Raw genomic sequence first — 14,259 nt, forward strand, 5'->3', positions numbered from 1 at the left:
ATGAACAGCAACCAGCAGAACTTCTATTATTATTCGCATATGCCAACAGTACATTATGCTTTTCTCCTATGATATGATAATGATAAGATAATGATAAGATGAATACAATGCTTCCCGAAGGGGTTATAAATACTTTCCGACGAACCTTCCCGAAGGTATCCGTCGGCTAAGTACATTATACCCGTTACAAACTGTTTTCCTGTCGGCTACATAACAAGACTTTTACCGAAGGAACCCGTCGGCCGATACACAATTTCTACCGACGACATCATTCCCCCCAAAAAAGAAAAGTCGTCTCCCGACGACTATTACAAAATCTCTGAGACAAATCAACAACCAAAATATAATGACTGACCCAACACTGTCACCTTAGCCAATCTGACATCTGACCCTGATAGCCACCTATGCCGCTTTCTGCCTTCCAATGACGAGTACACTGAACCAAGTGTCGCTGTACTGCCTCCAACTGGATGATCAGCTCCTCCCGAGCTCTCTACACATCCACCAAGACAGCCTCACAGCCAACACCTGCTCTCACTACCTCTGGTACACAGAAGGTCCATGCTTGCAGCAACTTCAATTCTTCTCAACTGGTCAGACTCCCACGACTGATATCCGCAACGACTGGGGGTCCAGGGGGCAACGCCCCCGGCGGGGTCGAGGGGCAGCGCCCCTCGCCGCCAAGACCAATTTAGCACTGTGAAACCCACACAAAACTGCACGGAACACACCATTTCTGTCATTTTCTGCCGATTCTACACTCTTTCTGGCAATCGCTGATTCTTCCTCTTCCCTATGGTATCATCTGATACTCATTCTGAGCATTCTCGATTTGTCGACGTTTTTTTTTTTTTTTTTTTTAATACAAAACCTCCTGTCACCCTTCTGTGATGAAATCCGTACGCAAAAACCCCACTCTTCAAAATTTGTAATCTTGCAATCCAAATCCCTACACATGATATGCTTGGAAAATCCGTACAATCACCTCGCATTCCTAGCTGCAATTTCCGTACGCTGCTTTTCTTTAAAAATCCGTACCAAAAAAGAAAAGCTCTAAAATCCGTATGCTTAATATATGTGCTTTAAAATCCGTACGAAACACAAGCCGTACGGTATCTTTCTCTAAAAATCCGTACAGCAGCCTCTTGAGAGCTCGTACAATTAATTTATTTGAAAAGCCGTACACCCTTCTTCAAACATTGAGAACCGTACGACAATTTTTTCTTGTGAAATCCGTACGGTGCTTGTGGAAACCGTGCAATGCCCCTCACTATGAAATCCGTACCGTTGCAATAAAATCCGTACGATGGTGATGAAATCCGTACGGTGGCTTTTAAAAACCGTACTACAACATGAAATCCGTACATTCTTAAAAAATTCTACTGCAATTTGGATTGTCTCGCCAATGGAAAACCGTACGGCAACATAAAATCCGTACCTTGCTGATGGAAATCTGTACGGTGACATGAAATCCGTACGTTGCTGATGGAAAACTGTACGGTGGTCTTCAAAATCTGCACTTTAGTTTCAAAATCCGTACTTCACTTCTGAAAAACCGTACGGCACTTCAAAATCCGTATGGTGCTTTCCAGAAACCGTACGGTGCTTTACTTCACTTCTCTCTCTTTTTTTTTTTTTTATAAATTTTTTTTTTTTTTTTTTTGAAAATCTCACTTCTGGAACAATTATCTACAATATTTACATATATACAGTACTTACAGTCTTCTCTCAGTTATTCGTCCATGGGGGTGTGTTACTTCTTTCATTGCAGACATTCAACTTCGACCTCTTCACTACAGCGAATACTTCCTTTCGGTCTAGCATCCACTGTTTTATTGCTCTGTTATTGCTTACTTCCCTCATCTGGTACGGCCCGACCCATTTAATTTTGAACTTGCCTGGTTTGATCTCATTCCAATCGTCGACAATACCCACTGTCCGAGTGGAAACCTGCTACGCTTGTTCTGTGTCATCTCCATATCGCCCAGTTTGTTCCTGAAGTCCCGTACCATGGACTTCGTCAACTGCCCCTTCTGTCCGTCAATAACACTTTCACTCCGTACTGCTGCAACTTTTATTAGACCCTTCCGCTTTGTTTCCTGTGCAGACCGTATCGTGTGCCTTCCTTGCTGCCAGTACCTTTCTGTTATATTTGTGGTTTGACATAATACTTTCTTCCTGCGCAATCGTACAGTAGAATCTTTCCTTCTTTTCGGTTCGTACTGTATGTTCTGTCCTTCAGCTTCAGTCATATCCGCATTTTCTTCTTCGGCTTCTCTATGTTGCTTCGAACATTCATTTCTTCTTTCGGCTTCTCCATATTCCTTCAAACATTCATTTCTTCCTTCGGCTTCTCCATATTCATTTCCTCCGTCGGCTTCTCCGTCTTCCTTCGGACATTCATTTCCTCCTTTCTTACCTTCGTCGATCCTTAGCATATTACAACTTGGAAAGAGCTCATAATCCTCTATCTGCCAGTGGTAAAGACCATTTACTGAATCCAGATCATCATCTCCTTCCAATCGTAGGACTCCTTCCTGATCGGGTTCCATACTCTGCCTCCTCTTATCATCTTCTCCTTCGGAATCCGACGATAGAGCTTCTTCTCCAACCATCTGAGTGTGTAGATCAATGACATACTTTCGGCCTTTGCTTTCGAGTGATAAAGTATTTTTCTTCCAATCGTGCTTTGCCTTGGCTTGTATCAGCCACCCCCGGCCCAAAATAGCATCATATCCCCTCCGCTTCAGTGGGATTATGACAAAGTCCAACAGGAACGGTTGTGTTCCAATCGTCACTGGTTGTGCTGTCAGGACTCCCAATGGCTTGATTCCATGTTGATCGGCCGTTAGCAGCTGGAATGTAGGCGGCCATAATGTCGGCTGTCCCAACTTTTTCCAAATGTCTTCAGGCAACACATTGACACCGGACCCTCCGTCCACAATTGTTTCCGTCAATACAGTCCCGAGAATTCCCATTTCGACGACTGCTGGGTGGCGTCCAGATGAGAGGGCTAACAACATTGGATCTTCTGCACTTGCGCCACTTTCCTTCTCCTTTTTGTGTACTGTACTTCTCCACTTTCTTGCTTCCTTCCATGTTCTCCTGGTAGTTGAGCAGCGGGAACAATGTTTGTGAGTGCCGATCGGAGCTGAGGCATAGTGAGCAACAGATCACTTATCCTGACAGGTATCTCGGCTTGCAAAATTTGCCGAACAATGTTCTGTTCTGCGCAGTTCCGTACGGAAGTACTCGGCGTGTCCTTCAGGTGTGTCGTTTCTGCCTGTGTTGCTTTCTGGATTTCTGCCCTTGCTTCCTCCAGTCTCCTCTTTTCTTCTGCTGGGTCAGGATAAAGCTTTGCTTGCTTCCGAGTGATGGCCAGAACTTCTTCCTCGTCTGTTCCTACAGTAATCAGATTTACTCCGGACTTTGGGCACTTGGTATCATCATGATCACCAGGTCCACACCAGCGGCATAGCAACTTCAGTGTATTTGGTGTTGTGCACTCCCGGGCGAAGTGACCCCACAGATTGCATGCGCGGCATTGAACAATTGGCCGACCATTTGCATCGTACTGAATGCGACTCCTTCCTCCATTGTTGCTGTTGCCAGCATTGTTGTTAGTGCTGTTGTTGTTTGGACCGCGCCGGTTGTTTCTATATCCGCCTGATGTGGCACCTTCCGTACTGGTGTTCCCATTCCCTCCGGACGGAGAGGCCTCCTGTGTCAGGAACACTTGCTGTGGTGTTCTTGTTTTCAAATTGAAAGGGCAGTCCTTTATTGAGTGTCCCATAATCTGGCAGATCTCGCAAAATTGGTCTTTTGGGCAAGATCCCTTCGTATGGCCTTCTTTCTTACATTCCGTACACCATAAGTCATTACCCTTAGGTTCCTTGTTCATGTTCTTGAATTCCTTCATCATCCGAAGCATGTCTTTCTGAAGGGCACGAACCTTCTTGTTGCTTCCTTCGTCATCGCTGCTATCATTTCCGGAGGATGCATCGTCATCTGAATCGGACGAGCTGGTCTTCTTCTGCTTCTTTGTCTTCTAATCACTTTCGAGGTTCATTGCTCGGTTGTAAGCTTCATTGTATGTGGATGGCGGCACGATCTTCATCTTCTTCCGCAGCTTCGGGTGAAGGCCTTCAATGAACCATCGTTTCTGTAACCCATCAGCTGGCTTATTCTCCATCTTACTGATTAAGTCCTTCAACCTCCTGGCAAAGACCCGTACAGTTTCATTCTTCTTTTGCTTGGTATTGAATATCTCGGCGACAATTTCATTGTCATCACGCAAAAGTTGAAATTCTGCGATGAACTCCTTCTTAATGTTATCCCAACTATTCAATTTCTGTGGATCGGCATCAGTAAACCAATCAATGGCAACACCCCGTAGGGTTGCGGGAAATTGTTGGATCCATTCGTTTGTATCGGTTATGCCATTCGCCCTCCAGATCGTTTCACATGTTTTACAATGTCGAATGGGATCAGCTGCTTCATCACCATCAAATTTAGGCAATTTTTCCTTCGGACCTGCCATTATTATTGTATGTCGAGGGTTTTGTTGTGTACCTGCGCTGTTTTGCACTCCCGCGCTGTTTCGAGCACCCGCGCTGTTCGGAACACCTGCGCTGTTCTGGACACCCGCGCTGTTCTGTACACCCGCGCTGTTTTCTGCTTCCGTGCTGTTTTCAACACCCGCGTTGTTTTCTGCTTCCGCGCTGTTTTCAACACCCGCGCTGTTTTCTACTTCTGCGCTGTTTGGTGAAGAAGAGGGTTTGTCAACCGTAGCTGTCCGTTCCGGAAGTATATCTCGGACGAAGAGGTCACTCCACGCTCGTGCTCCTTCTGCACTCCGAGCCGTGCGAGTCGATCTGCTTCCGTCAGGATTCTCTTCCCGTGGCGTATGCAGGTTCAGAAACTCCTCCCTCGCTTCTTCTACCAAATCAAGCCGTTGTCGAGTCTCTTTCAACAATCCTTCCGCACTCTTGCTTCCGTCGGAAATCTTCTGAAACCTCCTTCGACGCTCTATCTGCTGAGCCAAAATTAAATTTTCCTGCGCAACGCGTATGTCATCTTTTTCCTTTAGCTTACTCTTGTCTTTGTTCAACTGATTCGGCATTTAATTCATCTCCGCCTGCCTGCGTACCAGATCCATCGGGCAACGGCGCCAAATGTTTACCGTATGGATTAATTAAGCGGTGCACACAAGCAAAGAATACGAACATGAACAACAACCAGCAGAACTTCTATTATTATTCGCATATGCCAACAGTACATTATGCTTTTCTCCTATGATATGATAATGATAAGATAATGATAAGATGAATACAATGCTTCCCGAAGGGGTTATAAATACTTTCCGACGAACCTTCCCGAAGGTATCCGTCGGCTAAGTACATTATACCCGTTACAAACTGTTTTCCTGTCGGCTACATAACAAGACTTTTACCGAAGGAACCCGTCGGCCGATACACAATTTCTACCGACGACAGAATTGAGTATTTCAAGAAAATTCACTTTAAATTAATCAACTATTTCTCTTTTTTGTCAAGAAAAGTCTTACAGTTCTCAAATGAAGCAGCCATTCAAGCAGATGGAATTGGTCGAAATGCTGGAGATTTGGAGAACCACTCTCTTGACAACATATCAAATCCTATCAATTAGCATTCTTATGGGATATTTTTGCAGAATTGAATATTGCAAGATGTAACTCTTTTCTTGCTAACCAATGGATAGAAGCAAACACAAAGATTACATTTGGTAATGGTAAACATGCATCTCACCTTTTGTACAAAGCTCCAATTGAATTTTCTAATGGTCATATTGATGAAATCATATTTGTCCATTATGAGATTGATGGATTTGATGGAGTGATAGGTAGCAAATCCATGCAGAATTGGGAACCAATTCTGATTACTAGAAATACTATCAGCTTAAATTAGCATGAAGTACCCAGGTTACTAACAAAACAAGCATAAGTCTGCCTTTGCACACTAAAAAGAGAAATACTATCTGGATGACAAAGCAAGCACTTGCAATTGAACCTGAAATTAGGGAAATCAGAAAACAATTTGCAGACAGTAATGATAATGGATTTGAAAAAGAAACAATGCAATTTGGTCAACATATTACCTCTCAACTAGGACTTTGCAGGTAATGAACTATTACCTAAAGCCAAACCTAACTATATTTTGACAAGTCCTCAAGAATCGGAATCGTGTAAGAAGGAAATTGAAGAAATTCTTACCCTGGGACTAATTTTACCTTCTTCCTCACCATTTTCCTGTCATGCCATGTAATTCAAAATTTTGATGAAAATGGAAACGAATTGCAAGAAAAGAAGTTAGAAGTTAACTATAAACCTCTAAATAGTTGTCTCTTAGACAATCAACATTCTTTGCCAGGAAAAGATCATATATGGAAAACTATTCAAGGGAGCAATATTTACTCTAAATTTGACTTAACCAAGGAATTCTGGCAAATAGCATTCCATCCAGCCAACTGTTATAAAACTTCTTTCTCTGTTCCTCAAGGTTTGTATGAAAGGAATATTTTGTCATTTGGTATTAAAACAACTCCTATATTCCTACAACACATGGACGTAATTTTTTGTCAGTACTCCAAATCCATTTTACCTTACTTTGATGACATCCTTGTGTTTGGTCAAAGTCCATCTAGTCATCCCGAGCACCTAATGTCAGCTCCTTCAACTTGTCAACATGGTCTTGTTGTTAATCCTACTAAAACCCACTTTGCTCAGGATTCCATTATTTTCATTGGCATTCGTCTTCTTCCTAGGGGGAGAATGGAAACACAACATATTTTATCACAAATTGTCAATTTACCAGTTACAAATCTAAAAGAACTTAGTGATTCTTAGGTCTTGTCAATTACATTTCTTGTTTCTACTCTAATATTGCTCAAGACAGGACCGAGATGAATAATTTATTTAAGAAGAATCCTCCAACTTGGAAAGCCAAGCATGATGCAATAATAGGGAGAATTAAAACAAAATGTGCAGATCTGCCAGCTCTTCAGCTACCAGGATCGAGCCCCAAAGTAGAGACAGAGGCCAGTGAACACAAATGGGCAGGTAACTTAAAGGAATTAGCCACTCAAGGCCAAGAAGAAATTGTCAAGTATACCTCTGACAGTTTCAAGGGAAGTGAAGTCAACTATGACAGTACTCATAAAGAAATTCTAGCTGTAATAAACTCTTTAAAAGCTTTTCACATGTTTTAGCCTTTAAGAAATTACTGATAAGAAGTGATTTGCAAAACCTTAAGGGATTCTTCAAGAGAGAATTAAAAGATAAAGTAACCAACTACTTTCGGATTCTTCAAGAGAGAATTAAAAGATAAAGTGATTTGCCATATCTACTTTCGGATGTATAGCAACGCACCACATGTTCCAGTCCCACATGGGTGTCTATTTGTCAATTGTGCTTGTCTTGCATTTGAGATATTGGGGTCTACCCTTTAGTGGACATCTCATCTGGATAAGCCTTGCCAGTTGCCAGGTATCCTCTTTCTATGGGTGGATTTCAAATCCTAATTTATGACGATGCATGAAAAGGTGGTGATGTTTTCCTATATAAGCAAGTTACTTTCTTAACTCGACATAAGATTTCAGAGTGAGAAATCAGCCCGGGTTGTTAGAGTATTGAGTCTTAGAAAGTCCTTAGGAGATCTCAGAGAGCAAAGAAGTATGCTCTTCATTTTTGTAGGGAACCAAAAACACAGATTTCTCTTGGATCTTTAGAGTTTAGTGTTCTGTAAATAAGTGCACAATTTTAAGTAACAAAAGCCGGTCCTCTTTTGTTCTTGCAGCAAGAATATATTCATAAGTCGTCTCATAGAACACAATTCTAAAGACCTGAAGAAAATAGGTCCCTTGCAATTGGTTTTGCAAGAAAATTGTCCCGAATTCCAGATTATCCCTAAATGGGACATTAGAAATGAGCATCTTGCAGATTCACATCAATTGAACAATTGTGTAATTTTTTAAAATAAATTTGCCCTTTATTTTTAGTACAATAAAATGTCCACCTAACCAATCGTGTGCTCTAATATTTCCCACAACAACTGCTTTAAGTGATTACAAACTTAGGATCTCAATTAGATACACATATTGGAGAGGATGACCTTAAAGTGTACCCAAACATGTTGGAAGAAGAGTTTGGTTATTTTAGGTGTGTTAATTGTCTTCTTGCATCAGCCATGATCACCACTTATAAGTTATAATACATGATCAACAAGGGCAAATATAGAGTTTGAGTGATTCTTTTTTATTAGCAAGCTAGGCAAGAAATCCATGCTGATAGATTTGCATATCATATGGTCAGAACTGTATTGAAGTTTGATATATTCCTTGCTAGCTTATTTTAGGTGTTGTCCTTGCTTTATCTGTTGAACATTAATATAAATCTCCTTGTAGATGGGGAACCTTAATAGTATTTTACTAAATGTTTCTGAATGAGTATAAACTTAATGTATGTTTCTGGGACATTTTTATTTACATTGTACCAATGCATGTCTATGACTTTATAGAGTAAAAAAATGTATGATGGCATGGTTTACAACTTTATTGTGTTCAGTAGGCTCTACCTTATGTTCGCTGCCTGGGGGAGTCATGGTCAATGACAAAGGATCGTGCATATTTTGAGGCTTCTATTCTGAAAAAGCACGGTCAGTTGTGCCCAAAACATGTCCCAGAAGTGTATCATTTTGATTCTACAATGGCTATAATTGCTATGTGCTATGTGGAGCCCCCACACATCATTCTGCGCAAAGGCCTGATTGCTGGCATCGAGTACCCATATGTGGCAGAGCATATATCAGATTATATTTCCAAAACTCTTTTCCACACCTCTCTTCTATATCTTTCTACTAAAGAGCACAAAGCTGCAGGTAAATAATTTTTCCTTATTAGTGCTGTGGTCAATTAGTTTCATCTGTGCATAGATTCTATTTAAAATACTGTATAAAAATCCTTCAGAGCATATGTATGGAGATAGGTATAGTGAATTTCATTCTATGTTTAATTTAGCTTATTCCTAATTTTTTGTATTTGCGTTTTCTGTACAGTTGCTCGATTCTGCAACAATGTGGAGATGTGCAGGCTTACAGAGCAGGTTGTATTTTCAGATCCCTATATGATATCTCCAATCAGTCGTTGGACTACTCCTTATCTTGATGAAGATGTTAAAGCTGTACGGGAAGATAATCAGTTGAAGCTGGAAATTGCTGAATTAAAATCAAAGTATTGTTTCACTTTACTATTCTAGAAAAATGTTTGTTCTACTTGGGTTTGAGTAGCATATACAGCGTGAAATATAACTTGGCTTTCTTTAGCTCTTTATTATCCCTTTCTCAAATGTTGGCTATATCTCTCAGCATCTATTACATCTTTTACATAGGTTTTGTGAAAGGACACAAGCTCTTATTCATGGAGACTTACATACTGGATCAATAATGGTAACAAGTGACTCAACTCAAGTTATAGATCCAGAGTTTGGCTTCTATGGGCCTATGGGTTTTGACATAGGTGCCTTTCTTGGGAACTTAATTTTAGCTTATTTTGCACAAGATGGACACAGCAGATATGCAAATGAGCGTGAGGCAAGTATAAAATTCAATATATTGTTTGCTATCACTTTCTTCTATTCTTGCGTGCGCTGCTAATGAACTGAAAAAATCTCTGATTTTCTAAAAATTGAGAACAGCAGATGAAGACAGTTAAAAGAAGAACAGCTTCAAATATTGTAGCTGCCATTTGTCTAGCTTTTAATTTTTAGTTTTTAAATTGTTTGTATTTATTTCTATAGCTTTGTGAAAATGTATAAATTAAATTATTTAGAGGTCTAATCCCTAAACAAAAAAGTACATGTTGGGTTTTGAGTCTCACCTGGTTTGAGGTTCGGACTCAAGGTTAAAATTTGCATTCTGAAGGTTTCTCAAAATGAACCCTAGATAAATGTTAGAAGAGAATTGTAGAATTGAAGGATTACCCTGTACAAAACGTATATAGATGGTAAAAAACTAAAAAGGGAGAAAAGTAGAAATGCTAAGCTAACAATGAGGTGATTCTGAAAGTGAGGAAATGTCTGCAGAAAATCAATGAAGCTATATTAGGGATAATTTAACAATCACAAATATAGATATTGCTACATTGATTCTTCCTATTTTCATTGAATCTTTTAAAACCTTTTTGAAAACTTTTTTTCTCCCTTGATCCTGTCAATGTTGCCTTGTATGAATCTGGTTCTCATTATCATACTTTCATTCTAACTTTTTCCCCTAATGTATGTAATTTACGTGCACATTTGACATAGCTCAACACCATCGAATCTAGGCATTGAAAAGTCAAACTTTAGCCTGCATGTAGACATGTTAGGTGCATAACCAGGCTTCTGTTCTATTATTTCTGTTGTTTTTAAATATTTAGGTTATCTACTGTTTTAAAGATTTCTAGCAAACTGATTACAGTTCAACTGATACTCACTTATGCTCCATATCATGCCTTTTATCTACATTATGGCTTATATTGGTTTTATTTATGCTATACTATATGCTGAGGAATTGGATTCTTTGTGATAATGATTTTTCAGGGCTATAAACATTGGATTCTGAGGTGCATACAAGAAACATGGAACCTTTTTGAATCAAAGTTTATTGCATTATGGAATAACAACACAGAACACTGTGGAGATGCTTATCTAGAAGCCGTATACAACACCCCTGAACTTAAATTGATTGTGCAGCAAAAGTACATGAAAGACCTATTCCATGACAGCCTTGGCTTTGGTGCTGCAAAAATGATCAGGTTATGATGGCAACTATGCATAATTTTACATTGTTGTACTATTTAACTTCGTAAGTTTTGTCTGTCTTAGGTGTAATAAAAAATGAAAGAATAAGCTTGTTATTTCCAGATTTATTTCATGTTAGATGCAGGACATGCATGTCAATACAAGTTTCTTTTGTAATATTGTCATCTACATGTATTCTTTTTGCATCTCTTTGCAAGTATCTGTTTTTTTTCAGTTGTCAACATTGCTTATATCCTGACAGCATGTTGTTACCGCTCCATATGCTGATTTCAGCTAGTCCATATTGTAGCTCACTTTCTACATTCAGAAGTTCTGTACATGGTCAACCCATTTGGAGAAAAGAATCTGACAAATTGTGTTCTGGAGTGCAGGCGAATTGTGGGGGTGGCTCATGTAGAAGATTTTGAGTCAATACAAGATGCAAGCAAGAGAGCAGAATGTGAGCGCCAAGCTCTCAATCTTGCAAAGAAGATTATGAAGGAAAGACGTAACTTTGATACAATCAGCCAAGTTGCACAGGCTATTCAAGGAAAATGATTAGGCCTTCTATATATATAGGGAGAGAGAGAGAGAGAGAGAGAGAGAGAGAGAGAGAGAGAGAGAGATCTCCCTTCAGTGTTTGGACATAAATACACTAGAAGATTGCCTTTCTGAAACAAGTTTGATGCTTTTTATGTGATGGTGAACTTTTTTAAGCATTGCAAAAATCCAGTATTACATAATGGTATTTACTACTACTGATAAAACAGAAACAAGTGTTACACTCATCCAGAAGCTTACCTGTTAATTACAACAGACTATGGAAGCTTGAAGTCTCTGAAAGCAGATAGAACCAAACCTACTTGAGGGCATTGCTAAGGTATGATTAACGTTCCCTTAAAAATTGATCTGTCATTTTGTTTTTATTCAGAATAATCAATTGTCCCAGGATTTGCAACCAAAAAAATAAGGAAGAGTTAGATTTAAAGGAAGCCCTAAAACACAGATTTTGAGCAGGTCTGGTATATTTTTATGGTCTAGGGCTGCAGCTTTGTCAATTGAACCTTATTCTTTCAATTGGGTTGTCTCATCTTTTTGCCACACCCCTAAAGGCATCCTTTGCCTTACTAGCTGTAGCTTTTGTCTAATCAATAGTTTTAACATATACGTCAAAGGACATTTGGTCTAATGATAAAGTCTATGTTCTAGGAATGTAGATGGTGCTGAGTTTAAATCTTCTACACTACCAAAAACAAAAAGTTCTGAAGAAAACACAATGAAATTGGAAGTTTGTTAATCATGCCTTCATAATTTACTTTGTGGTCTCATAATTTTGACCCATATGTTTAAGTAGTGGTACAATGCCAATTTTAACATGGACCATAAAGTTTGTTGATCGCACCCTTACAATTTGGCTTGTATCATACTTTTGATACATGTTCAACAAGTTACAATGCCAAATTTAACATGCACCATTTTAAGTGTATGTCTTTTCGGTAATTGCTGATAGACATATACTATTGTATTCAGTTTGGTTAACTAGCTATTAATAAAATTTATTTTAACCAATTAGATCTAGTTTTTTTAATGACCGAAGCCTAGATTAATTATTATTATTTGTTATAATTTATTATTATTATATGTTAAGCGAAAGTAGATTCGAACCCAAGACCTCCCACATGAGAGGCTCACAAGTTACCGTTGCGTTGTAAGCTTTTGCCTAGTATTCTTAATTTTTATTCCAAAGTAATGTGTAAAATATTTAAATAACAAAATGATGAAATTTATTTTTCTTCACTCGTTAGTTAATAAATTTGAGGCCTTACATTTTACAGAAAGGCTATGTCTATTAGGACTTTTGAAGCAATTTCTTTCGATCCACTACCTCATTAAAATTTCAATAATATGTTATATGTTATGAAAAAATATTGAAGTCATTTTATTTTCCACACTATTATAATAGTATTGCCTAACGACAAATACTAATAATGATTAAATAAATATTATTTTCGTGTATTGTTGTTAAATTAAGTAATTTAAAAACCTACAGAATTTCATAATATTGATACAAAGTTATTTTTTATTTTTTACTTATTATTTATACATAATTTTTTTTAATAAAGGGGTAAAAAATTTATTAAGATAAGAAGAGACACAAAAGGGAGATTTCAACAAAGAGCTCTATCTCGATCAATAAAGTCATCAATTCCATGAGATAATTTGGGGAGTAATTGCCTCCTATCCATAACATTCCAATCTTGCACATGATCAAAAGCCCATTTAGCCAAGCAATCTGCAACACCATTCCACTCTTGAGGGATGTAAGTAAAATTATCAGATTCTAGAGTTCTACAAAAGACAAGAGTTAGTTTAACAACTAAAGCCAGAGCCCAACTAACATCACCACCACTTGGGAGTCAAACACAGAGAATCTTATGCCATCCCCTCAAACAACACTGTTCCACAACACGTAAAATGACCAACTCCTCCATAAGATTGTTAGTATGACAACCCTTACACACAAGGAAAAGAAATTGAACATCACTAGAACTACAGTGAGCCAGCCCCCCAATGCTAGTAGGACCTAGATTCCCCTTGGAAGAACCATCAATGTTGACTTCTAGAACTCCAAGAGGAGTCCAATAACCCTCATGGTTCACTTGTCGCTTCATCTATCGCCTATGTTGTCTACGCAAACCATGCAAACATTGACCATCAACCCCTGAGACTCCTCCCTGAAGATGAAAATTGAGGCGATTGCAGATGGTAACATCACTAGGATCCATACCCCCATCTAATACACACTTAGCTTGAATTGTCTCATGCAAAGAGTGAGAAATCTTCCACTAGAGTTGTATAACTCTGATCTAGACATTTTGAAAGATTCTCCTATTCCCCTCCAACCAAATATGCCAAAGAATGAACAAAGGACCAGCAATCCATGCAACCTGAAGAGGAAAGGCTTTAGTGGGGGCAATCCCCAAGCGATCCCAAAAGGCAGACAAGGAGGAAGCATGTCTACAAGGACAACCTGAAGCATTCCACCAAATGTGCCAAATCTAGGTAGAATAGGAACAATGGAAGAAAATGTGGGAGACAGACTCCTTCCTATTACCACAACACATAGAATGAGGGGCCCTGAAATCCATGTTTACAAAATTATCCCACGTAAGACACTAGTTGTGAGTCACTAGCCACATGAAGAAATTACATTTGGACCATGAAAATTTATTCCAAATAGGTTTCCACCAAGGCACCATATCATCTCCAAATAATTGTCTAGTAAGCTCCTGGTACCCAACAAAAACAAAGTATTTACCAAATGCAACACCATCCCAATCCAAAACATCCGACCCCAACAAAGAGCAACACTCTCTAGAAGCCAAAATCCTAGAGAGTTCTAGGTGGTCCTCTTTGGAGCCCCCAGGTGGCCAATCTAATGAGTC

The 14,259-nt window shown here is 39.1% G+C and overlaps 1 protein-coding gene and 1 long non-coding RNA gene across 3 annotated transcripts in view; one reads left to right on the forward strand and one right to left on the reverse strand.

Annotated features, from left to right (window-relative positions):
• Positions 1-11,601, forward strand: part of LOC149555958 (methylthioribose kinase-like) — a 48,869-nt gene extending 37,268 nt beyond the window's left edge. The window contains exons 2-6 of one of the 2 annotated variants that reach the window (XM_089830080.1): positions 8,600-8,912; positions 9,090-9,264; positions 9,422-9,623; positions 10,613-10,827; positions 11,206-11,601. In XM_089830080.1, coding sequence (XP_089686206.1) covers positions 8,642-8,912; positions 9,090-9,264; positions 9,422-9,623; positions 10,613-10,827; positions 11,206-11,371 — 1,029 coding nt within the window. In that variant the 5' untranslated portion in view covers positions 8,600-8,641 and the 3' untranslated portion in view covers positions 11,372-11,601. The remainder of the gene's footprint in view (positions 1-8,599; positions 8,913-9,089; positions 9,265-9,421; positions 9,624-10,612; positions 10,828-11,205) is intronic. The other variant, XM_089830079.1, reaches the window with a different exon arrangement.
• Positions 1-11,751, reverse strand: part of LOC149555959 (uncharacterized) — a 34,251-nt gene extending 22,500 nt beyond the window's left edge. Inside the window, exon 1 of the long non-coding RNA XR_016364594.1 lies at positions 11,615-11,751. This is a non-coding gene — a long non-coding RNA (uncharacterized LOC149555959). The remainder of the gene's footprint in view (positions 1-11,614) is intronic.
• Between the last annotated feature and the right edge of the window lie 2,508 nt (positions 11,752-14,259).

The sequence above is a fragment of the Cupressus sempervirens genome, chromosome 5, assembly GCF_028749045.1.
Source record: "Cupressus sempervirens isolate cs-2001-9-10 chromosome 5, ASM2874904v1, whole genome shotgun sequence".
Lineage (NCBI taxonomy): Eukaryota > Viridiplantae > Streptophyta > Pinopsida > Cupressales > Cupressaceae > Cupressus > Cupressus sempervirens.